Source organism: Mus caroli, unplaced genomic scaffold (assembly GCF_978045245.1).
Source record: "Mus caroli unplaced genomic scaffold, Mus_caroli_1 scaffold_9, whole genome shotgun sequence".
In the NCBI taxonomy this organism is placed as follows: Eukaryota; Metazoa; Chordata; class Mammalia; order Rodentia; family Muridae; genus Mus; species Mus caroli.
The window spans coordinates 39,236,085-39,261,301 of record NW_028227264.1 but is presented as its reverse complement, the minus strand read 5'-3'; the positions used below and the strand labels follow the sequence as shown (position 1 = coordinate 39,261,301).

At 41.7% G+C, this 25,217-nt stretch overlaps 1 protein-coding gene across 3 annotated transcripts in view; it reads right to left on the bottom strand.

Annotated features, from left to right (window-relative positions):
- Positions 1 to 10,976: 10,976 nt before the first annotated feature.
- Positions 10,977 to 25,217, bottom strand: part of Wasf1 (WASP family member 1) — a 56,565-nt gene continuing 42,324 nt past the window's right edge. For 2 of the 3 annotated variants that reach the window (XM_021174190.3, XM_029482863.2), the window contains exons 3-9: positions 22,802 to 22,936; positions 18,739 to 18,892; positions 17,514 to 17,631; positions 16,244 to 16,416; positions 14,899 to 15,078; positions 12,815 to 13,443; positions 10,977 to 11,891 (exon numbers count right to left, since the gene is read on the bottom strand). In XM_021174190.3, the coding sequence (XP_021029849.1) occupies positions 11,734 to 11,891; positions 12,815 to 13,443; positions 14,899 to 15,078; positions 16,244 to 16,416; positions 17,514 to 17,631; positions 18,739 to 18,892; positions 22,802 to 22,936 (1,547 nt within the window). In that variant the 3' untranslated portion in view covers positions 10,977 to 11,733. The remainder of the gene's footprint in view (positions 11,892 to 12,814; positions 13,444 to 14,898; positions 15,079 to 16,243; positions 16,417 to 17,513; positions 17,632 to 18,738; positions 18,893 to 22,801; positions 22,937 to 25,217) is intronic. The other variant, XM_029482865.2, reaches the window with a different exon arrangement.

The following is a 25,217-nucleotide window of genomic DNA, read 5'->3' as shown; positions in this document are numbered from 1 at the left end:
ATGTGAAAACTGCACGTTGGGTTACTCACACTCAAGATGAAAAAGATGGCTATTCATTTCTGCCTTTATAAGTAATAAAAATGGACTTTATGTTAACTGATTTTGATTAACGGAGCTGACCAATGTCTTCTAACAATGGTGGGGTAGGAATTGCTAATCTCTTGCTATGAACCACTAGGAAAGGTAGACACAAAATTAGAAGCCTGTGCTTGAAGTCACCTGGGAGGTAGGATAATGACGAATTATCAGGTCAAGATTTTGGGGGTGGAGGGTTGACAAATAATGTTTAAACTCACCCAGGAGAAAGTTGAAACTGTTGAGAGCCAAAGCAGGTACTTCTGTGAGCCTCCTGGTGATAGGTGGCCAGGGAGGGAGAAGTCAAGTCAACTTCCTTATTTCAGGCCAAGACTCTAAAGGGCTGAACCATGGTAATGCCACTGAACCAAAAGGTAGGCCTTGGAAAGATGGCAATTCAACCTCACTGAGTAGGGGCCCCAGACAGGGACATCATAAGGCACACGCTGTAACGTAGCTAGTTTTACTATATTCAATAAAGAGGAACATTAAAAATGTTGATAGGAAACTGAGATCTTTAAAATTATATATTCTACAAATGATAAGCACAGTTGTAGGCTCAAAGAGTCACTGAATTCCGAAGTAGGCAGAAGAACATCTTAAGACAGAACAGGCCGGAGTTTGGAAGCTACAGAAGGATGGGCAAGGGAAGAGACAGTGAGAACTTCCAACATGGAGGAAGGTACCTGAAGCAGGCAGAGAATGTTCCAGAATGATTAAAGACTCCACAGCATAGATTCAAGATATCCCTGGAGTCCAAGGATCATAAATGAGATGAAAGTATAATATTAAACAGACTCTGCCATTCAAGGACAGTAAGTCATACTTGGGTTGATAAACATCACTTGATTCAACAGTTTAGGTGAAAGGGACAAAACTGAAATCTAAATAAATAGGGGAGGGGGAGGGGATAAGGGGGTTTGTGGAGGGGGAAACTGGGAAGGGGGATAACATTTGAAATGTAAATAAATAAAATAACCAATAAAAAAATAAAAATATAAACCAAATTAAAAAAAGAAATCTAAATAAACAAACTACCAGCTATTAACAAAGTCAAATATTTTTGTTACTTTGTTTAAAAAAAAAAATCTCATGGGAGATTGGGGAATCTATGAACCCAAATAAGTTCAAACACTTAAAAAAAAAGGATACAATGCCAATCTTATACAAATTGAGAAAATAGAGGCAAGAACATAAAACTTTCCTTGATCAGCAGTACAATAATTTAATAAAATGCTAACAAATCAACTCCAACAGTGTATAAAGGAATGATAATCAAGCATCTACTTCTAGACATGCACATTTAATAATTAAAATAACGAGAAAAGTACATCATTGGCTTGACAGAGATAAACTGACAACATTCAACTCCGTATCGGGATGAAAACTCAGCAAACAGGGACTGAATGAATGCTCCCCATGTGGTCAAGGGCAGCTACAAAAGCCCTGCAGGTCATAACCTTAGAGGGCAATATGGCTGCTTTCCCAGCAAGGATAAAGCCAAAGTATGGGAGCATAGGTGTGGGCCATTACCACTCTTCCTCAACAATGCATGGGAAGTCCTCCCTAGGATAACAGGAAGGATACAGCTGAAAAGGAGAACAGTAACTGCAGCCAGGTGACTGAAGATCTGCTCTTTACAGGCACAGACTTCTTGAGATGATGGGTGTGTTTTAAGGCACGGTCTTGCTACGTAGCCTTGGTACTTGCTTGTGGACCAGGCTTGACACAAACTCTGGGCAGCACTCCTGTTTCCGGCTCTGTAGGTTGAGGGTTATAGGCGCACATGTGCCATCATGTCCAGCTCTTAGAGATTCGAGACTGAGCTGCTTCTGCTATACCAGAGGCCAGCGCACAGAAGGCACCAGAAACACAGAAGGCAGTGGCAGAAACACAGGCTGCACAATGGTCTGGCTATACTGTTTCTGGATGTCTTGGTTGTTATCCATCCATTCAACTAAGTTTATATAGAAAGGCGAAAAGCAAAGCATGGAGATTAGTAAGCACCACCCACAGAGAAACTAGGGACCTGGGCTTGCATGCTGGTTATCGATCCTTAGTTAAGTCTGTAATGAAAACTGGTGCAGCTGAGGATGCAGACTGTAGGTGTCCAGGCATTCGTGTATCTACACTTTCAGCCCTACAGTCTATACAACAATCAATCCCAGACAGTCACAATCTCCATGTGAAATACAAAACAGTCTCTGAAATGAGCACAGGACAAATACACAGAGTGATAAAATAAACTTCACTGACGTGAGTAACTTTCCCCCAAAAGGCACCATTAAGAACGAGATACACCACAAAAGGATGATGGTGTGGCTTAAAATCACATGGAGTCTTAGAAAAAAATCAGAGAAAGAAAAATAATGAGAACGACCAGCACATGGTCGCACAGACACACGAGCGACTAAAATGAAATAGTATAATCTCTAAGGCTGGGCAAGGGCGTGAAGGAACAGACTCAGGACTGCGGGAGAAGTTAGACCCGTCAACTGTTCTGGGAGAGAGGCTAGAGGGTAAGTGTACTGTGACACCCATCCTTCCGCATACCTGTCATTCCCAGCATGAGGTAATCAACAGTAGCATGGCTCAATTGTGACGTTTCTATCATGAACTACTATAAAGCTAAGCACAGACACAAAAACACGATTGCATTTCACAGTTTTAAGATGTCACACACACAGCATATCTGTGTGAAATAAATGAAAATTTCATTTATTTAGGTGTACCCAAAATTTAGGGAACAGTTTTTCATGATTAAATTTTCTCATTGGGGAAAAATTTCTAATCTCAGTGAAGTTTACCTTGTGTGTACTGTTGGTGAGTTTCTAAGGCTGAGGTCTGAATAGCCATCATCGTTTGCTTTCTAGAGGCTGCTGCTTTCTTCTTTTACAGCTAATTGTCATCTGAGAATCTGAGGCTGGGGTTTGGGAAAAGATGGCAGTTAGGAGGCATCCTGAGAGGCCTTTGGAGTAATGGCAAGATTCTACTTTGTACCTAAAGGGGTTAGGGATTCCTGACAGATTGTGGAGATGAAAACGTATGTACTTTCCCACGAGTATTTCTAACATTAAAAACAGTCAAGCACTAAACAGAAGGGAGGGTCCAGCCTTGGACATCAAAAAGGAGAGACAGTCTTGGATATCAAAGGGAGTGTCCAGCCTTGGGCATCAGAGGAAGGCTTGCTACTGGCCCTTCACTCTGAGCTGTTTTTTTTAAGTACTGCTAAGCAGTTTACATCTTCTGCTTCTGTGACTACACCTGATATTTCTGAAAAGCCTTGCTAGGGTAGAAAGTTTATTGCCAAAGAACGGTGGAAAAAAATCCATCAATCCAATAATTAAACCTTTGGTCTCATCTCAACATGCTCTAAGAGGTAAAATTAACAGGACCACACACAGTTATTATCTGAGCCAAGGAGTTTGTCTTCAAGGGAAAATAGATTGCTGCTGACCGAGTAAATTGGGCAGACAAGATAACTCAGACGTGAAAGAGGTCAAAAGTCAAACCCCAAGGGGCTTCCCTTTGCTCCTTCATTCTTCTGGATCACATCATCATCCTAGCAGAATCATCTTTGACAGGACACTCGGAAGGAGATCTCTAGACTGCAAACATGTCCCGTAAAGGGCAGCCATAGTTGTTAATCTGGAAATGAGGGAAATGCTGCAGGAGACAGGAAAAGGGGGTGTGAGTGGAGTCGGGGTTACAGCAAACCCAGGGAGGTGGGGTGACATCTTAAGATGGAAGGTTGATGTACTCACATGAGCTGACAACTTGGAAGGGCCCGTGAAAGTACTTAATGAGCAAAGGAGACCAAACCAGCCGTGTGTAAGAACTTCAGTGTAGAAATCTAATCATGAAGTTAGGTCAGGCTGCTGGAAAACAAGCAAACCAACCCCTATATACACTGCATACTAGGGACATTGTAAGCTCTGGTCACGAACTTGGTAGATGCTTACTAATAATTTCTACAAGTTTCTTACTCATTTACTCCATCCTTAACGAATCCTCCCTCCAGCTACACCTAGATCTACCGGAAACTCCATCACACATCTCTCCAAGCCTGCCTCTCCCTCAATAGTCTCTTGTAGCCTGTACCCTAGCAGACATCTTTGACTCTTTCCTCTCTAATAACCCAGTCTAGTTTATTCATTGCAGCACTAGAAAGCCTAACTACATCAGTTGCCTTCATCATGATGTTTAGTTATGGCAATAAAAATGTAACTAAGACAGAAGTTGGTACCAGGGAGCGGGGCTATTGCTGTGAGTGGCCTGGCAGGTGCTTTTTTTTTTTTTTTTTTTTTTTTTTTTTTAAAAGAACCTGGGAAACTTTGTTCTCGGAAAACAGTTGAATGCCATAAGCAGGGTTTAAAGGGCCATTTTAGTACGAGCTTGGAAGACAGTAGTGCTGAGATCAACGTGCACAATGGAAGCCCAGTTCAAGAGATGTCAGAGGGGAACAATAGCAACTGGACCAGAGACTATTCTTGTGATATTTGGGCAAAGAATGTGGTTGCTTTTTTGCCTTTGTCCTAAGAATCTGCTTGAGGCTAAACTCAAGAGTTTTAAACTAATTTTGTTGGCAGAAAGGACTTCAAGATAGCTTAATACTGATCCTGTCATCTGGTTATTAGTGATGATCCTCGGGTAGGTGAAAAAGACCAAGCAGGGCACAAAGACACAAAATGCACAGCTTGAGGAGAAAAAGAACACCAAGAGCTTTAATGCTAAGCCTAGGCTTGTGCTGAAAGAGGGAAGGAGGAACGGAATCCAGGGAGTGGTGCCTTCAGTGCAAGATCCCATCCAGCTGTTTCCAATGTGCAAAAAGGAAAGCTTTATGCACCAAAAGGAAGCAACAGCAAATCAAAGTTTATGCAAATGTAATGTGAGGAAGGGGAGCCAGTTTCTACCGCAAGCCGGCAGCTGAACTTGGCACCATCTGCCACATGGCTCCGACTTTAGACTCATGAAGGGCACAGGAGAAAGGAGGCTGCAAAATCCTCCTCCATAAGGCATGTGGCCGGGGAGTCTCTGAGAAGCCATTGCTAAAGCTTTGGGAGTGAAGCCTGAGCTGCACTGGAGACTCAAAATGTTGGTGATGCCAGAGGTGGGATGCCTGCGAAGAGCTAGTCAGGGATTGGATGCACTGAGAGAGAGAAAAGTGTGGAACAGCCAGCAAACCTGGTGGAACCACCCATACCCTCTGACATCAGACAGAGCTGCAGCATCTGGAGTTTGCCCTGCTGGGTTTTGGTCTTGCCTTGGTCTAGTATTTCCTTCCTATGGTCCATTACTTTCCTTTGGGAATGGCAATGTATATTCTGTGCCACTGTCTGTTGGAAGTATGTGACCTGCTTTTTGATTTTACAGGGAGTTACAATTAAGAGACTGCCTCAAGACTCATAAGAGACCTTGGGATTTTTTGTTTTTAACTCTATGGAGGCAGTGAAAGACTACGGAGACTTTGAAGTAGGACTGAGTGTGTTTTGCATTACACGGCCATGAGCCTGAGAGGGGCCAGGGAGAGGGCTATAGTAGTTTCACTGAGAATGTTCATATGAGCCCTTGGGCTCGTGAGTTTGAATACCTAGCTTCCCCTGGAGGAACGGTTTGGGATGACTAGGTGTGGCTTTGTTGAGGAGGTATATCTCTGGGGATGAGCTTTGAGGTTCCAAAAGCGCACAGCATTCCTTACGGTCTGTCTGTCTGTCTGTCTCTGATGCTTGTCTATCAGGATGTAAGCTTTACCTCCAGCACCACACGTGCTTTATTGCTTTCATGCTTACTGCTGTGGTGACCATGGTCTCACCCCGAGACTGGAGCCCCAAAGAAACTCTTTTGTCTAGAAGTTGTCTTGGTCATTGTGTTTTGTCACTGCAACTGAAAAGAAACGGAGACAGTCTCTGTACTGTTAAAGCTCCCGAACACACTGTTCATTATGCTTTGTTAATTTATCCTCATACTCACTGTCCAGTCACTGTCAGGGCCCCAGTACCCAGCACCATTTCAATCTTGAAGGTGTTACAAAAAAAAAAAAAAAAAGTGCTACTCAATAAATAGAAACAGGATAAAAATAAGTATAGAAATAAATGCAAACCATCTCTAATAGATGTGCCCTTTTTGAATGGTCCACGTATTTCCTATATATTTTCATTAAAGTTAGAAGTAAACTTCATAGTCTTTATTATTACAAATAAAATAGACACTAAGGAATACTGGAAGATGTTAACATAGAAAACATATTAAGATTAAATAACTCTTGTGTCTTTTTTGTTGTTTCAGGTCAGAGAGGTAGTGGGGAATTTTATTAGGCACGAAGATATGTGTGTTCCATATCAAAGAAGTAGTATTAAAAAAGTTAGCCTAGAGGCAGGAGAGATAAACAAGAAAACTATCAAAACTCTTTGAGTATAACACACAGTATCCCACAAGGATATATATGCTCACACAATAAAATATTCAAGATCATTCCAGTTTACAGGAGAGAAGGCACACTTTGGCAGAAAAAAAAAAAAAAGAGAGAGAGAGAGACTTCAATACATGCTCAGCTGTCTGTGTTTTTTCTCCTTATAGGAAAAAAAAAGCCAGAGCAGCTGGCCTTACAATAATGAGAAAAAGGTATTGATAACGAGCCTTTAAAAAAAAAGCCTCTCAACTGCTTATTCAAGGCTGTATTCATTCTTCACTCAGAGCCTGCCTGTCAGGCTTGAAAAGCAACAGGAACCACTGGCGCTTTCTACAGTCCAGTCATGGAGAACAGAAATAAGTGTATTCTTCACACAGCAGTGAGTAAATGGGGGCGCATCATGTGTATTACAAGGGCCTATACATTCTGCTTGGCTTCAGGAAGCTGCCTTTAATTAACTACGATTATTTATATCCAACTTAGAAATTCCCGAATTTGACAATTCATTACGCAGAAACGCTATCTTCTAAATCCTGGTTTGCGCAATGAGTATCTTTTTAGTGGTTTATATGCAGTTCTTAAGTGAATTTAATAGATAATGGACTCAAAAAGGAATTTCTTTAACTATTTAGAAGCTTGAAATAATTTATTTTATACTTCACTTTAGGGAGAGTTTTGTTTTTGTTTTTGTTTTTTTGTTTTTTGGTGCTGTTTTGTTGTTGCTTTTAAACAGATGATAATAAGAGGAAGATGTAGTGGGGGTTGGAAATGCAGTGGGATGCATGGCCTAGTAGTTAGAGTTACAGATGGCACATGAAAGTTCTTGCACAAGATCCAGGTTCAGTTCCCAGCACGCACGTAGGAGCTCACAACTGTCTGTACCTAGTTCCATGGGATCCAATGACCTCTTCTGTCCTCTGAGGCACCAGGCATGCAAGTGGCACACACACAGAACTGCAGGTAAAACACCCATATACATAAAAAGAAACCTTAAAGAACGTAAAATGTAGTGGACTGAAAATAAAAAACATGACCAACAGTGTCATGTTTACCGAGGGTAAAGTTAAAAGTCCTACTTTGAACGTAACTCATGAGAGAATGCCCATGAAAACACAATCAAGTTTGCTTTCTACCCTAAAAATATGACTTCAGAAATATTAATGATCACCAGCTTTTGGTCAGAAGCCACTCCTCTAATTTCCATTTACTGGAAACACACGGACACACACACAGGCACCAGCACACCCCCTCCCCACCCTGGATGACACCAAGGCTAGTTTCCCATCAACTGTTACTGAGAGTAACACAGAGAAACATTTTAACAGGAAGGAGTATTTTAAGAGTCCCAGATGGCAGAACAAAAAGGGGGTCATTTCTGAAACTGTTTATAATAATTTAGAAGTTTCTCATTAATGCCTGGCTGTCCTGTGCGTAATCTATTTGGCAAGCTCAAACAGGTCATAACTGCAGTGCACAGTAGGATGAGGATTTGTTAAGGAAAGCCTGCAATGGAAGAATCAGGAAACTAAAAGAGGAACCTAGTTCTAGGTGTGACACCAGAGAGACTTCATGGACCTACAATGTACACTGGACATGGAAGAGAGGGTAGGGCTTTTGCAGGTCAGATCACAGGAGGCACATCATAACTTATAAGCACAACCAAAACTAGCAGTGTTTTCTCTTTTGGATTCATCTCATCTGCTCGCATTACTATAAGCTATGGGGAACCACGGTGAGAGCTTAACATGCCTTGTAAGCCTGAAGGTAGCAGATATCCCGCACTTAGGGGTAGATATGGAGGAACACCCTCTCCCTCTGCAGGAAAGGTGGCACTTCATCCCAACATCTTTGCTGCAAGGAACTACACCTTGCCATCTTCTGACTCACCACCGCGGGGAAGAGGAAGGAGGTCACAAATGCAGAAGGGGAGATGAAGGCTTGAAGCAGGTAGAATAAACATAGAAACGGGCTAACTAACTGCCCACACTCATCCTGATTCTTCGGTTGTGGATGGATGGCCCTGTTGGATATGGAGGAAATTTCAGCCATAAGAAGGTGGGCATTACCCAGTAGCTTTCATTCTTATGGAAATAAAACCAACCCCAGATAATTTGTGAAAAACAAAAAGCAAAACAAAACAAAATCCTCTTTAGGCAAAGTAATCCGAATAGCCTACACTAAAAGGTTATTTTGACCCTACATTGGAAATCTGGCTTCTTCAGTCATGTTTTTATCTTCCAGAAATATTCTCAAAAACAAAAACAAAGGACTCTATAAACTATGATAATAAACACCTCTGCCGCTTTACTGATAAACACATCTACATTATTACTAGAAAATTGTTACCAGTTTTCTTTTGTATTTCCCGTAACCATTCAAACCCTATACCATTAGGTTTTGGTTATTTGGTTATAATTAATCTTTATATCTATATATCTATACACACACACACACATACATACACATACATATACATACATACATACACATACATACAAACACACACACACACACACTAGTGCCTGGAGAGATGCCTCAGTGTGCAATGTGCCTGCCACGTACATCTAAGGACCTGAGTTTGGGTACCAAGATCCTGTATACACCTCAGTGCAGTGGTACACATCTGAGATCTTAGCACTCCTACATTCAGATGGAGACAGGAAGAACTCGGAAAGCGTACAGGCCAGTAAGCCTAGTGCATGCACTGGCAAGCAGGAAGAGCGCATCTGCTAAACAAGGTGGAAGAAAGGTGAGAATCGACACCAGAAGCCGTCTTCTGGCCTCCACAGGTACGCATGGCGTGTGTGCCCCACCTTGTACACACACATCACATGTATAAACACCTACAGAGATTTCTTTTAAAATGCAGGTTATAACTTTTTAAAATGTCATATTTTAAGTTAAATTGGATACTGTGTTTTCCTAAGGCTGGAAAGGAACCTTGAATGGTTATTTAAACTCTTGTTGTAACCCTGTGGTTCTCAGCCTGTAGGTTAAATGGCCCTTTCACAGGGTTGCATATCAGATATTTATATTATGATTCGTACGTTACAAAATTACAATTATGAGGTAGCAACAAAATAATTTTATGGTTGGGGGTCACCAGAACATGAGGAAATGTATGAAAGGGTCACAACATTAGCAAGGTTAAAAAACACCATTCTAAACTAAACTACCTAAAAGAATAAATCAAATCTTTTGTTAAGCCATTAGGAATTTTTTAGACACAAGTTGAATTGCTACAGTTGAACTTCGTTCATTATTTCCACTTTACAGAGATCACAGGTTATTTGCTAAAATACCTCCCATTATTATCATGTTAGCAGTGACTTCATGAACCAGCCACCCACTTCCCCAGCAATGCTTCATGAAACAACTCACCTCAGACTTAGATGCAAAACAATAAACACTCATTTTTTTGTCCATGAGCTCATGTGTCCAGGGCCAGGTTTGTTTGCCTGTTTACTATACGCCAGGACGCAGGTGAACCTGCGTTAACATGGTCTCTTCTTGGTGCCGTTCTCCATGAGGGTTCTGATCTGTAGGACAGCCCGGAGATGGGAAACAGAGAGGGGGACGGACATCCAGGAGAAGGCCTCCACGTAGAACTGGTACAACTTTACTTCACCCACATGCACCAGGTCAAGGCAAATCTTAGAGGCTCCCGGTTACATGGGTGTGGGAACACAGCACAAATCTTGATGGTAAGAACTGGCCAAGATGTAGGCACAGGCAGGGTTGAAAGTAGAGTCACTCAAAAAACAAAGCAAATCCAACCAGCCAGCCAGCTGGTCAGACAGCCAAGCAACCAACTAGCCAGCCAGTCAGCCAGCCACCAGTCAGTCAGCCAGCCAGCCAGCCAGCCACCCAACCAAACAGCCAGCCAGCCAACCGAACCAGCTAGCCAGCCAACCAACCAGCCAGCCAGCCAGCCAGCTAGCTAGCCAGCCAACTAACCAACCAACCAACCAGCCAGCCAACCAAACCAACTAGCCGGGCAGCCAATCAACCAGTCGAACTCTATTTAGTATAGTTTTTGTTTTGTTTTACTGAGATCCGACCTTACTATGCACCCCAGACTGACCTCAAACTCTTAATCTTGTCAGCCTTCCAAGTGCTGGAGACTGCACTGCAGGCAAGCAAGTGGCAGCTGGCTCCTCAGCATCTTTAACACAAGTAATCTGACATTAACGGTGTCTCCCCATCACCTTGCTCCGATGCGATACTAACCACTTGTTGTCACACAAAGCCACAGGAGTGGTGTCACACTGATAACGTGGCAGGTGAAGGGAGCTGGCCAGCTGGAATGTGAAGACCATAAGGAACAGAGACAGAACTGTGTAGCTTCAGAAAAGCATGGCACAAAGTCCCCTCACATAAGAGACCGTTTGAGTTTTAAAACTAAGGAACTGATAGAGCTGAAGTTGCTCCCTGAAATCTCCCACATGCTTCCTTACCAACGCATTCACTCCAAGAGCGACACCCAAGAGCCTTTAAAATGAACCGTTTATTACATCAGATTGTAATTCTCACATTATGTAAGTTACACATATGCTTATTCTGAGTATTTCACATGGAAAAATTTAAACTTCTATAGGCAAGCAAAACTGTACCACACAATATATAAGTGGGAAGGGGGCTCTGCTAAACGTTCAAATAAGGCAAGTATTCAAAAACAACAAAATGATAACCAAAGCTAACCATTCCTTTAAGAGAATTCAACACTACAAGCTACATGTTCCTTCTGAGTGTATTCATATAATCGAGGCAGTGTTTCTTCATTTAAAACACCAAGAAATGGAATAAGGCTCGTTCACAGACAGAGCTGCCTTCAAGATTCCAGTCTCAGTTGCATTCTTCAAATTAAAAAAAAAAAATCACAAAGTGCACAATTAAGGAATATCAAAAACTGAATCTGCTACTCTAATAACGGCTTTCCATGCTTAATACTTAGTAGTTTATTGGACCAAATTATATTTTTCCAGGGGGAAAAATTAAGATAAGCCACAAAATATTTAGTTTGAAATATATGCTAATACTTTTCATAGAAATCAAAAATAATGGAGGGAAAGGGTTATTCATTATGAGGAATAGGAAGCAAAACACTAGAATGACTGAACATTTTCAAAGAACAAGCGCCACGAGGGACATGTGCATTCAGCCTTGCAATACAGAGCAAGGCGGCTGTCTTACTCCAGCCAGTCTACTTCATCGAACTCCGAGTCATCTTCCAAGTCACTGTGGCTGTCTTACTCCAGCCAGTCTACTTCATCGAACTCCGAGTCATCTTCCGAGTCGCTATACTCCACAGCAATGCGGCGAGACAGGATGGTGGCCACGTCGTTTTCAATCCGTTCATGTTTTGCTTCCTGTTCACGCTGCTCTTCCACTTTGCGAAGCTGAATACCTGACAGAGCAAAGCCAGACCTATTACTTTAAATCAGATCCCAAAACTAGACACAATCCTTCTGGATTAAAACCAAAAGCATCTGAGTACCACTAATAGGAAAACAAAATCGCATCTGCCTTATTAAGTCTTTTGTTACATGGTCATCTGTAAACTGTATAGTGACCCCACCCCACTGAGACAGTCCTATGGATTTCTGTATCTATCCACCATGCTCCTCTCTAGCTCCCCCTAAGAAGTTAACCAGACGACCCCTCTACCACTCCTGAGGGAAAGGCACTATTAATTCTGTACACGCTTGACCCCTGCTCAGGAAATGCTGAGTTAAGAAATGATTAAACATGGCCTCTCTTGTTTCTAAGAGAAGAACCTTAATCTTTTAGAGGCATCTGGCAAAACGAATGTCAATAATACCCCAAATAAATAGCTTCTACACTAGGAATACCATTTTAAGGAGGTTAATATAGGTACTCGAGAGAATTCTTATTAAGTTTTTCTGTATCATAGAAGTCCAATGCTTTAAATTTCTTTTTTAGACAGTCTCAGATAGACTAGGCTGGCATGGGACTAAGTGTAGCCAAGAATCACCTAGAACTTGATTCCCTCGCTGCCTCTATTTCTCCAGTGCTGGAATTACTGAGTGCTCAGTCTTACATAGCACTTGGGATCCACCCCAGGGCTCTGCACGGGCTAGGCAAGCACCCTAACCACTGAGCCACACCCCCAACCCAGGGCTGTCAACTTCTCATTCATTTTAAGAAGCCCTCCTGGTTTTCCCTGAAAGTCATTTAAAATGTAAGTTCCACATATTCCTGTTTCCTAAGACCATTTGTATAAACACATGACCACCCAAAAGCTTCTAAGTGTGGAACGAGGCACTGTCCTAGCTGAGTACTGGGGAAGCACACTGACAGCGCTCCTACCTTTTCGGATGGCTTCCAGCAGCACACTCCTTGCGTCACTGATTACAGGCAGGGTGGATGGATGGCGCTTTGGCTCAGAGGCAGGTAGAACTTGTGATGGAGGAGATGGAGGCATTAATGGAGCATGGGGACCCGGGGCAGTAGATGGAGTTGGATGGAGCCCAGAGGGAGGATGAGCAAGAGCTGCAACTGTGACAGGAGATGATGGCCGGATGCCAGGTGGAGGTAGAGGAGGCGGTGGTGGGGGTGGAGGCAGCCCCTGCACTTCACCTTGCGGGAGTGGGTGAACTGGCACAGTCTCACATACTGGGGCAGCTCGAGCTACTGGGGGAGAGGGCTGCACTAGAGGAGGAGCAATTGGAGGAGGAGCTGGGTGAAGAACACCAGGGGCAATCTGAAGAGGAGCCGGAGGTGGGGGCACTGCTGGGGCCTGCAAAGCAGTGGCTGGGGGAGGAGGCGGAGGAGGGACTGGTGGGGGAGGAGTTGAGGTCATTGAAGCTCTTAGTGAAGAAGTGGACAAGGCAGAGGGAAGAGGTGGGGGAGGAGGTGGGGGAGTGGGGCTCACAAACACAGGTGTTCTGCCTGCAGCTGGGGACTGGGGGCGATTCTCTATCAAACCTGTAGCAGAACTGAAAAGACAAAGACATCCAAGACGTTATTAATCAGAAAGCTAAAAAGGAACACGACTGTAGAAACTATAAACGATTACCGGTAGCCACATCAAAAGAAACCCACTAACATGTTCCTGTAGAAGCTTTAAATTATTTAACATTATTCCAAAGAATAAGGACTAAAAGTGTACAAGCAAATTAATGGCCAGGCGTGGTGGCGCACGCCTTTAATCCCAGCGCTCGGGAGGCAGAGGCAGGTGGATTTCTGAGTTCGAGGCCAGCCTGGTCTACAAAGTGAGTACCAGGATAGCCAGAGCTATACAGAGAAACCCTGTCTCGAAAAACCAAAAATCAAACAACAACAACAACAACAACAAAGCAAATTAATGGGCGATGCTTTGGTTTATAATAATCTAACTTTGTATGCAGCTCTCACACCTCCTCAGGAGTTTCATGCTTCCTTCAGTAAACAGTGTCCAGTTGTATGCTGTGACGGGGTGGCTGCAGTGTCTCCCCCCCGCATCCCACCACCACACTGCAGTGTCTGTAGTCACACTTACAGCAGAATTTGGCTAATATGATGATGGTGTTTTTGTACCGAAGGTGTTAAGGTTCATCATATGTATTTTCAGCGAAGCCGATGGCAGCTCATTAAAAACCACACAAAGACATTTATGCCACTTTCTTCCTAAGGTTGCTATACCAAATAAGCAAGAATTACATAGGAGGCTTCTGTGGTTTATATCCTATTTTAAACTAAAAATGGTAAGCTGGTCTGTATTCATTGGAAAGAGAGGCCCATCGGTCTTGCAAACTTTATATGCCTCAGTACAGGGGAATGCCAGGGCCAAGAAGTGGAAGTGGGAGGGATAGGGGAGTGGGGGGAAGGGTATGGGGGACTTTTGGGATAGCATTGGAAATGTAAATGAAGAAAATACCTAATTGAAAAAAAAAAAAGAAAGAAAGAAAACCTCTTTAATATGCCTATGTTAACAATTTCTAAGTTGGATCACATAAAACTTTAAAGAAGCCTTACAGAAATGCTGCTACAAGCCTTGAAGTTGCTGATATGTTTCCTTAGTATCAGCCTAACATCTTTGACCTCCTTATTTAGAGCTTTGCTAGATTGAAAAAACTCATTTTTTCTTAATAAACTATACATGTCAACAAAGCTATAATTACATACATGAAAACACTAATCCTTAAAGCAATTAGCTAAATGACCCCAGGAGAAAATGCCAGCTCTAATCGGAGGAAAACAAATACCTTTAATGTCTAAAGGTGCCGCCTGGTTTTGTAACCCAGGTTTTATTTTAAAAAGACATTTATGGACAATCTTTGGCTGCTTCCACACAGAGATGGTATACTTGGGATATCAAGTATTTCCAGAAAACCTACAATGTTTATGACTGACCCTTCAAAGAACAGGTCACTGGTCCCCAAGACAAAGCATTATGAGGCTGTCCCACATACCTGATACAGGCGGCTGTGGGCTTTGCATCTCCTGCTCCATGCATTGGAGGGGGTGGAGGAGGTTCATGGGGTCTGACTAGGACCCTCTCCTCAGCTCTGGTCAGAAGTTCACTCATCTGACTGAATGGCAAGGCAGAGAGTGAGTACGATCCGTCCATATGATCCACGTAGGTCTGCGGCCTTCAAGAAATACACAGCATCAGTGCATCTGTTAGAATCGCCGCACGGACAGTCAGTCTCCTGAATGCAGTCGTGAATTTCTGTGTGAATTGTTTTAACCAATGACCGGTGAGGAAAGTATAAAAATGGAACTTGCTACCACGTGGACATTGTGTTTTCTTAAACTAATAATGGCTTTCAAAAGTCTTGGAGTAAGAGCAAGAAAACTTGCTTCTACGGTCAGAGAGAGGCAAGAAAACTCAGAATACAGCTGAGACACAGCAACATGAAATTTACATAAACCAAGATTCTAGGTGAGCACGTGAGAATCTGGGTTTACTGACTGCAGCACATTCTGGGAGCAGAGCTTTTTTAACAGACATGCACAGTGCATGTCACAAGGTACTCAACTTACACTGTCAACAGGCCAGACCTTTTTTTTTTTTTTCAATTTCCATTCTTTCAGTTTCTTTAATTAAAGTAGCTAGATGGTACCTCTTAGATATGTACTCTCTTAAAACAGGCCCCAATATTTCAGTTATGCCTCAAGACTTCATGTGTTTTCAAAAGAAAACTTTAAGCTAGTTTCCAATAAAATCAGTATGATAAAAACACACATAGCTTTCTCCACAGAAGCTTGGAAGTATGTCTGCTATGGTAGCGTGGTACTTAGATAGGGCTCCTGGCCACTGAGAAAGGACCCAGATCCAGCCCACTTGTCTGTAAAAGAAAGTAAGGAATTCTGTCTGAAATCCCTGACACATCTGAATTTAGGGGTGTGGAAAAGAAAGGAAGTCAGGGGCAGAGAAAGAACAAAATCAAACCTCTTCTTAACCCCTGCCGCATATGCAATGAAAATCAACACCTCAGAAATATTTCAGACACACTGTACTACAGCATTCTAACACACTTTACCTGAAATACTAGGGGGTAGTTAAGCCTTTACATAAAAGCTAAAACAAATCAGAAAAGTATACACTGTAAACCTTTTTTTTCCCTACAAATGACAACAAAAAGTCCAAATATGAAAATGACCTGCCCAAGGGAGTTAGAATTTAGAAGTTCAAAATTTAGAACTCAACAGTTCAGAAGCCAAGACTTGCTAGTACAGAAGTATAGGTATTACAGGTAGATCCAATGTTTATCATTCACTAGAAAAACAAACAAACAAACAAACAAATGAAACCTTGTCTCATAATGAGAGGCCGGGCCATTGGCAACTTCAATATGCTTGTGTAGGAGGTCAGCGTCATCTTCAGCCAGCTCTGGACCTTGGGCCAGCTTCTGCCATTCCCGCCGCCTGTCATGAGGTGCTCTTGGTACTTTCTCTGGTTCATGAGGACGGTCTAGATTTTTCTGCTATAACAGATATAATGAAACAACGCCAAGTGGTGAAATGCTAAATCCTTAGAAGGAAGTTATGACAAAATAAAACTCTAAGGTCAATACTGAAAACGGCAATGCCATGATAATCTAGCAAAACAGAGACCCATTTTACTGTACATTCAGAGTTAAAATTGATCAGAGGTCACTGTGATCCCAGTTTCTCACCATGGTTTAGCAACTCAATTTCAAACTGAGAGTTCAGATAGAAAATAGTGCGCGCCTAGGTTTAAAGCAGAAAGTCCTCTGGATGGAAAAGGTCGCTGATCCTTCCTCCTATACCTACTTTTACTAAGTATCAACGCTTTACCAAGGATGGAACTGTCAACCCCTAGTCAAATAACTAAGATACGAAGTTATCTGTATGGGAAACGGCCAGAGACTGAAATCAGGGGAGACAGTGTAGAAAGGCCTGGAGAAGGTAGGGACAAAGCAGGTGACACATGAACAAAAAGCCTGTCAGGTCTAAGATGGGGCATGCTATGAAGTTGACAGGAGTTCTACCTCAAGCACAATTTTAAATCCCTTGTGCTTAGCAACTAAAACCTGTGTTTAGGGGCACTCTGGCCTGCCAGTCACCAGTCTGCAAACCCCAGCTAGAACACAAGGGCACTGTCCAGCACATACCCATGCAACAAGAGGGCATTGTGGGGACTGAGGAAGGCGGAGATAGACAGAGACATGGTGAAGACAGACTGTGCCTCTGCTGTGCCAAAATAAGACTTGTCTCTTCCTCCTTCCATGTGCTTATAAAATCATCAGATTTTACATATGAAATCAAGCAGATTCGGGAAAATCTTATCAAAGTGGAAAGCAAAGCGCAACAGGCCGGCAACAGGAAAGAGAAGACAGTAAGTAACCTGCTGAAGACAGCCAGGCCACGTGGTGTTGCAGAAACACAGTGGCTCCATTTATCAACTTTACTCACATCTGCAAGACACTCTCTAGTGATCTGTGTAATTATAAGGACGTTCATGCACGGACCCAACAAAGCAGGGCTGCCAAAGTGCAGATTAACAGCGTTTCCTGGGAAAGACAACACGGGAATACAAAAAAAGTAACTTCTACAATACCTTCTGCTTTCTCTTTTCCTTCCTCTTATCCTCTGTATCTTGCAACATCTTTTCTTTCCACAGGTCAAAGAAATATGAAGGATTGGTATAAAACTTCAGCCCTTCCTTACCATCATCCCTGGAAAACAGCACGTCCAACAGTGTATTAGGTGAGACAGAGAAACAAGCAGACCAACGCTTACCACTGACATGTGCTTTCCTTCGTGACAGCGCATCACACACACAGCATGGGCACACTAGTGCCTTGCCAGGCAGGGTGCACATCAGTGACCCTGACACTCACGGCAAGGGACGAAAAGTGGCCAAGCTTGTGGCCACTCCAGGTGACATAAGGAGATTGTATATCAAAATAAATAGATATTGTCAAAATAGAGTATTATACTAATACAGTTTTTTTCTTTCTTTTCTTTTTTTTATAAATTGGAAAGGAAACTATGAAAAAAGGAAATGCAGGCGCCTTTCAGAGTTGGTTAATAATGTAAAGCACTGTTGCTCAACTGTAGGGCCCACTTTTCCTGAATACTAAATTTCCAAGTCCTTTGGGAAATTCAATAATTAAAAATACTTCTGCCAAATCACAAAGTCTGGAAAGCAGGAGCGTCGCTTAGAACAGAGAACCTTTCCCGTTTCCACTGGTGTGCTACCAACTCGCTATCTTACCAAATGCAAAGGGGTTTCCTAACTTTCAGCTCAGTGCTAGCAGTTACTTACATGCATGCTCAACTACAGCTTCCAACAACAATTTCAATATCATTTTCCCCCAGGATATGTGCTGCATGTCTTAAACTGCCTATTTAACAAACCCTGGGAAAGAATTTCCAAGAAACTGAGTCATTCCAGGCTTCACCAGAGTAAGTGGTGGAAAGTATTAACAACCTACATATCCATTATGCAGACAGGGCAGATGTACACACTGGGAACAGACGGATTGCAACGATGTCTGTCAGCACTGGGGAATTTCAAGCTTCAATTTCTTATGGTTAAAATTTAAATTAGAAAGACAAGGGCAACTTCCATGACATAGTTCCATGGTAACACCTTTGCTGGCCCTGGCTTTTGTGTGTCAGATCCTACAAAGCTCATCTGTGAATACAGGTTTCATGAAAGCAGTAGGTAGGAAGGCCGTTCTCTGTTAGCTAGACTCAAAAGCAATGAAAAGTTCCGTGAATCAAGCACTTAACCCTGGAGTGTGAGGCAGACGGCAGGGTTTAACTTATCTGCTGACCTGTAAGGAGTGAGGATGTTGAGAGGTGGAGGTTGCTCACACACATCGTATGTTTCTTGCAATGGAATAGGCAACGTCTTGCGGTCGAAAAGCTGCTGATCTTGAGTTGTGGAGCTCCGGAAAGCCTTTCTCATCGTTATATCTTGCAAAGACACTAAAACAAAAACCACAGATTCGTCTTGTTTTCCTAAGACAACTCAACCGAATGACATATTAGTACTGCATAAAGCTAGCGTGCCCCAAAGGTTGTGTGCCTTAAATCAGGAGTCGTTGTAAATATTTTATTATCGTGTTTATCCCTGTCAATCCCTGCCTGATCTTCCAGATGAGTTTTAACGCAGCTTTTGTCCTCACAAGCTCTGAAGCACTAGGACGCATTCCCACCAATATTTCCTTTCTCTCCTGGCTACTCCTGCCCAGCCCACCCGACAGAAACCTCTGTACTTTTCTGCCATCTCTCCTGTCTACCTTTATGCATCATTAGCTTCCGGTCAGAATTGCCTGAAGGGACTAATTACTAGTGTGTCAGCTCCTGTGTACACGATAAATACCACATATGGGTGATCTGTATTAGTTTTGAGGCTACTCTTCTATTTGTACTATGCTGATTTCAGCCTAACCGTACAGGATTGAGACTATCTTGTACATTAGTATCTGCGGTAACTGGTAGAGCCCCATCACATCTGTGATAATTTAAAACTAGCTTTGTTTACTTTTGTGCTCTCCAGAATATTTAAATAAGGTTTACATCAAAATTCATCCAAACTGTAGTTTTAATATTAAGAGTGATTTCTTCACATTAAAACACTGGGCAAAGCCAGTATGATGGCTCCCAACACTTGGGAGGGGAGGGCAAATTTGCCACACATTCCAAGACTAATTTATAGAGTCAAAATAAAACCAAAATCAAAAGAAGAAACAACCTTGTATACTGAATATATATTTGTATTGTAAGTATACAAATACAATATCCACAGCAATGTCAGTAATCAGTCATAATTTTCAATCATTTTCCCTAAGATACCCTAACATTTCTTAAGGCCAATTCATGCACACATGAGTCTGCATGTCACAGGGGAGCAATGGTACTGCTCTACAAGCACGGTCACAGCAGAACTGCATCTCAACAGGCCCACCCACACTCCTGTTGTCACATACCTACAAACATCAGAACAGAGTTCAGAGCTCCCCCCCACCCCCCATCAGCAGAGAGTGGTGCGGGAGATAGTGAGCAGGTACTCTACGTGATGGGTGCTTTCACTAATTTTCATGACATTTAACCTTTCAGCACTTCAGTGAAAGAGAAACTGCCATTCCATCTTTAAATACAGAAAAGCTATAAAATACACAGCAGGCTCAACAATGGAAGCTAAGCAGCTCACCAGAACGGAAAACTCAGATCTGTTCTTGAGGCTGATTTTTACCATAACACTGTTTTCAGGCTACCAGAAGTGGCCTGTGCTTGGGGCAATGGATTAGTCAGTGCCAACCCCTCTCTCTACTTACCAGCTATGAACCAAAACAGAGCCGGGTGCCAAATGCCCAAAGCCATTTTGGTAAAGGATTAAAAAAAAAACACATGCAAGAGAGAAGAACTGTTCTAGCTTCAGCTCCTTACTGTGTCATCTCACTGACAAAGCAGACACTGCTACAACAGCCCCTTCCACTCAACAGCATCTCACACTACCTCAACAGTATTATACGCATGGTAAGTACGTTAGCTCAATGTGCTTGTAAGCAAATTGAATTAAATATAATTGTATAAATTTTTATAACATTCTTACACATTTTCTAGGTTGCTACCACTTAAAGATAATACAAAATACCTTTATTATACTCTGTAGTTTAATTATATGCTCATGTTCCTTTCTTTGAACTCCCTCTACATTTCAAAACCCAAATTGAATCACAAATCTCCACAAAACAATTCCAAAACAAGAGTTCGGCTTTTAGATTTAGAATTTTTCTCCATGTTTTGTGTATTTTAAAGAAATAACAGAAAAAATAAAGCAAGTTACGCATAAATCTAAGCCACTCCTACCTTTAATCATTTACTGGCATCTACACTTTTACTGCGAAGTTTACTAATGATGTTAAGGCATTTACTAGCACTTATCAGTATGAGAGTAGCCAGAAAATAAATGGAACTGCCAAGGAAGAAAATCAATAGATGGCAATATTTTAAAAGTAATAGCATTTTGAAATGAAATGTTCATATATATATATATATATATGAAACTGAATTCATACAAACATTATTACTAGCATATATTTACAACTAGATATTAAAAAGAAAACCTTGGCATAAATTAGATTTGAAAGTATTTATGATTACAATGTATTTCTCAGCAGTAATAATTACAGATGTATTTTAAGGATTTTAAGGAACATGATTAAATGTATGCAAACATACTTCAAAGGAAACCTCTAAGAAAGGCAACGTGGAGATGAAACACAGACATGTGACAGAGGGTTTGACCTATAGTACAACAAAACTCTTACAACATCACAATAAAAAGAGAATTTAATCTCAAAATGGGCAAATGGACAGGGTTTAGAAGAAAAAACTCGGGGGGAGAACTGAATTGATATTTCTCCAAGAAAATATACACAGGGCTCTAATCTCAATGCCATTAGCCATCAGGATCTTATGAATAAAGCAGAAGATGCCCTGGCCACAAGAGACCGCTATGCCATTCATTCATAGGACATGTCCAGAACAAGGGAATCAGAGATGCGGAAGATCAGTGGGAAGCCACGGGTGGGTGAGAGACGAAATTAGAGCGGAACCTCTTTATGGTAGGCTAAAAATGTCCTAATACTGACTGTACCAATAAAGCTTGGCTAAATACGCTGACATGACATCACCGAACTGTTTCTCAACTTTAACGGGTGCGATAAGTCAAAGAGTGGTAAATAGGAATTACATTATGTCAAAAGGAGCGTGTTTAATCATCAATGTATTTAACCAAACATTCTACACTCTGCTTCTAGGATAGCCTTTGTTTTCATTGTTTAAATTTAGATCTAGGGGCTGGAGTGAGCAGGGGCCGGAGCAAGAGGGAGAAAGGAAGGGGGAAAATTTTTAGATCTATAACTTGAATTTGTACTAAAGATGTTATTCAGAAAAAAAATTGATGAATATATTATGAAAAATTCACAAGAAACAAGTCTCTATAGCTGTGGCTTTCAACCCATTGTTGCATACCTGTGAGAGACCTCTGTCTCCAAATGAGTGATAATTCATAATAGTAGCAAAATTACCATTATGAAGGAGCACTAAGAATAATTTTATGATTTGGGTTACCATAACATGAGGAACTGTATTAAAGGGCCACTGCATTAAGGAGGTTGAGAACCTATAGAACAGCATAGAAGTCAACATTATATTCTTAATTTCCTTTTTTTAATGGATTAAAAAAGGAAAGGAATTTGTGAATTATCAACGTCTCAAGGCATTTTTTAAACAAACAACTATTAACATGCAAGATATCTATAGAAGCATGAAGTCTGCTCTTACCACTAAAATTTCTACCATTACTAAATAGCAGTGTTAAGAAAACAAAAAGTGAAAACAGAACAAAACCCTGGTATTTCTGTTTTATTCTTAACATAGAACAATTTGGGAGGGGTGGGGCGGGGAAACGTTCATTTAAAACAGGCAGTAGCTGTCGATTACCTATAGAAGCAATGGTTCAGCAATACTACACAAAGGCTCAGAAAAGAAATTACAAACCTTAAGATTTTAGATACTTTTCACATAACTTTACTTTCTCAGATAAAAAGTACAAAAAGACTAAGGGAGGAAGAACTGAAGAGTCTAATTAACATGTCTTTATGTCAAAAAAAAAATCAAGAGATGGATAGTATAGACAATATGATGTTTTTTGTAGAGAAACGGAAAGCCAGGCTGAGCACTCTTACAGATAATACATAGATTTATTTCTGCACAGACACAAAGGTCGGGGAAGACTGTATATTCACACTTAATACTATTGGGAAACACTCTCATCTCTGCTGCCTTAACGCAATGTAAAGGAAAATACAGAAAGCAGAAACTTACGTTCTTCCTCCTTAGGGTCAAGCTGTGTGACGCTAACAGACAATCGGTCCACGCGCTCTTGCAATGAGTTAACTCTGAAGGAAAAACTGTGTGCTTCATTGAATAATTCTCCAAATATGTCTTCAGCATACTTACCTAAGCAAAGAACGAAACACACCATGAATGTACCTGCCAAGCAGTTTAGCAGCTAAGGGCGCTGTCTGTTGCATTTGGCACTAACTTAAACTTTAAACCCTATTCTCACGCAAGACAGCATTGAATCAAGACAGGCTACTGTCTCAGAAGACACAGAACCAACACTTAGTAGAGACATGTTACCTCCTCTTATTATAATTCTTTTAAGATCATCAAAAAGCTAAAATTCTTCCATTTTTTTTTCTAGTCATGTACATCCTTATTACCAAAAAGTATAAGCCAGAAACAACCAGAAATCTCCTGAAGTTCACAAATTTTAAACAAGGATAATGTTTAAATAAATATGGGAAGCAATTTAGAAAGCAGAATAAGTTCAAATCTTGATTTCATTCACACTGAGACATTGGCACCAATCCCCATAACTGTTAAATAAGAATAAAAGTATCTGTCTCAACGAAGTTTTACGAAAAGAAGGCATAAGCAACAAAATGCCTGGTAGCAACCTGGTACAAAGTAAGACTGGGCAGCAGGCCATCTTGGTCTGAGCCAGAGAAGAGGGAGACGTCTAAGGGGGTGTGGGACACGCTCAGGGTGTTTACAGATCCGGTTTACCGGCAGATAAAAGCACCATCCCAGATGGGAGACCATGCAGTTACGAAGCTATCCACTGATTTAAGAAATGACCTGGGTATAAATGTTAGAGACACAGAGGTGAAAAATACTCCTTCACTTCTAAGAGAGATCATATTAAAACAAGGAACCTTTTATACTTTACTTGTGCCTGAAATGATGAGGTTTTTAGGTGCTGCTCTGGCTAGTTTTATGATACCTTGACATGAGCTAGTCATTTGGGAAGAGTGAGCCTCAAGAAAATGACCTCTACCAGACAAACCAGTCTGGTAGGGTGCGTTTTCTTTATTGATGCTTGATAATTTAAGGTCCATACTGTGGGTGGGGCCACCCCTGGGCTGGGTGGTCCTGGGTGCTATAAGAAAGCTGACTCAGCAAGCAACGTGGAGCAACTCTTCCATGGCCTCTGAGTCAAGTCCTGCCTTGAGTGCCTACCCTGAATTCCCTCTGCAGTGGATCGAGTGTGATATCAGAGTTGTAAGTTTGAAATCAACCCTTTCTTCCCCAAAGCTGCTTATGACCAAGGCATTTTATCACAGCACAGAAAATGTAACAGTGATAGATACATTTGTATTTTTCTGGAGAGAGGGTCCACAGCTTGTCAACAGGTTTTTCAAAGGCCATGGCCGTCTCCCCGATAAGTTTAAATGCTGGAACACTTCAGACAATAGCATTCCATTCATTGTCTTTGTATTCCTTGTATTTCAAACCTACCTCCTCTCTTGTCTCCAGGGAGAGGTAAGAATGAGGTTACAACGTGAAACCAATGTGTTCCTATCTGAAGATCACTGTGCTTACGTTAGACCACCCCTCTAGAGCCACCGTCACTATCTATGCAAGTGGGCATAACACCTCCCATCTAACACTCTGTCAAGTCACGCCTGGTCTCCCAGTGAACACACCAGTTTTAGTTCTATTCCTCTCCTCAAAATTCATTCCTTACAGGCCCATCTCAATCTACACTTCACCTAGCAAGCCTGCCTTAAGTCACAAAATTACCTTTTACGAATAGTTCCTACAATCTACAGTTCATTCCAATGTTAACATATACCTGATCGTTCTTTTCAGAATGGTTTCTGTACTTATCCTACTGGAGAGTCTTCAACTAAATGAGATAGTATTTTGGGACAAGAGCCACAAACCTTTAACATTACACAGAATATTCAGCCTCATCCGTCCAATGTTTGTTTGTTTGCTAATGTTTGTCCTATAACTCTAGTTCATCTATCCTCTCTTCTACCTTCTACCCTGTTCCTCCCTGGAGTCTACAGATTAGACAGACTGTTTCCCCAGGTTTCTGTGCTGAAGGTCTGGTCTTTGGTAGAATGGTGGGGCATTACGAGCTGGGGTGCAGTACAAGGTGACTAAGTCACGGTGATGTCTCTCAGAGGACTGTAGCTCTGTTCCCCCAGACTGGATTAGCTCTAAGCAAGCAGCTATGATCAAGCTACCCTATGCCATTGACCTCGTCCTCAGCTAGCTGCTTCTCCCTGCTTTTCCATCATACTGTGACCTCATCAAGGCACTGTGCAGATAAGGCTGCTCAGACCTAACTTTCAAAAGGTGTGGCCTCTCTGTAGGATTCCAGCTTCAGGTGCTTTGTTAAATCGTCAAATTATTTACATGTGAGAGGGAAAACTAGACTTTATTA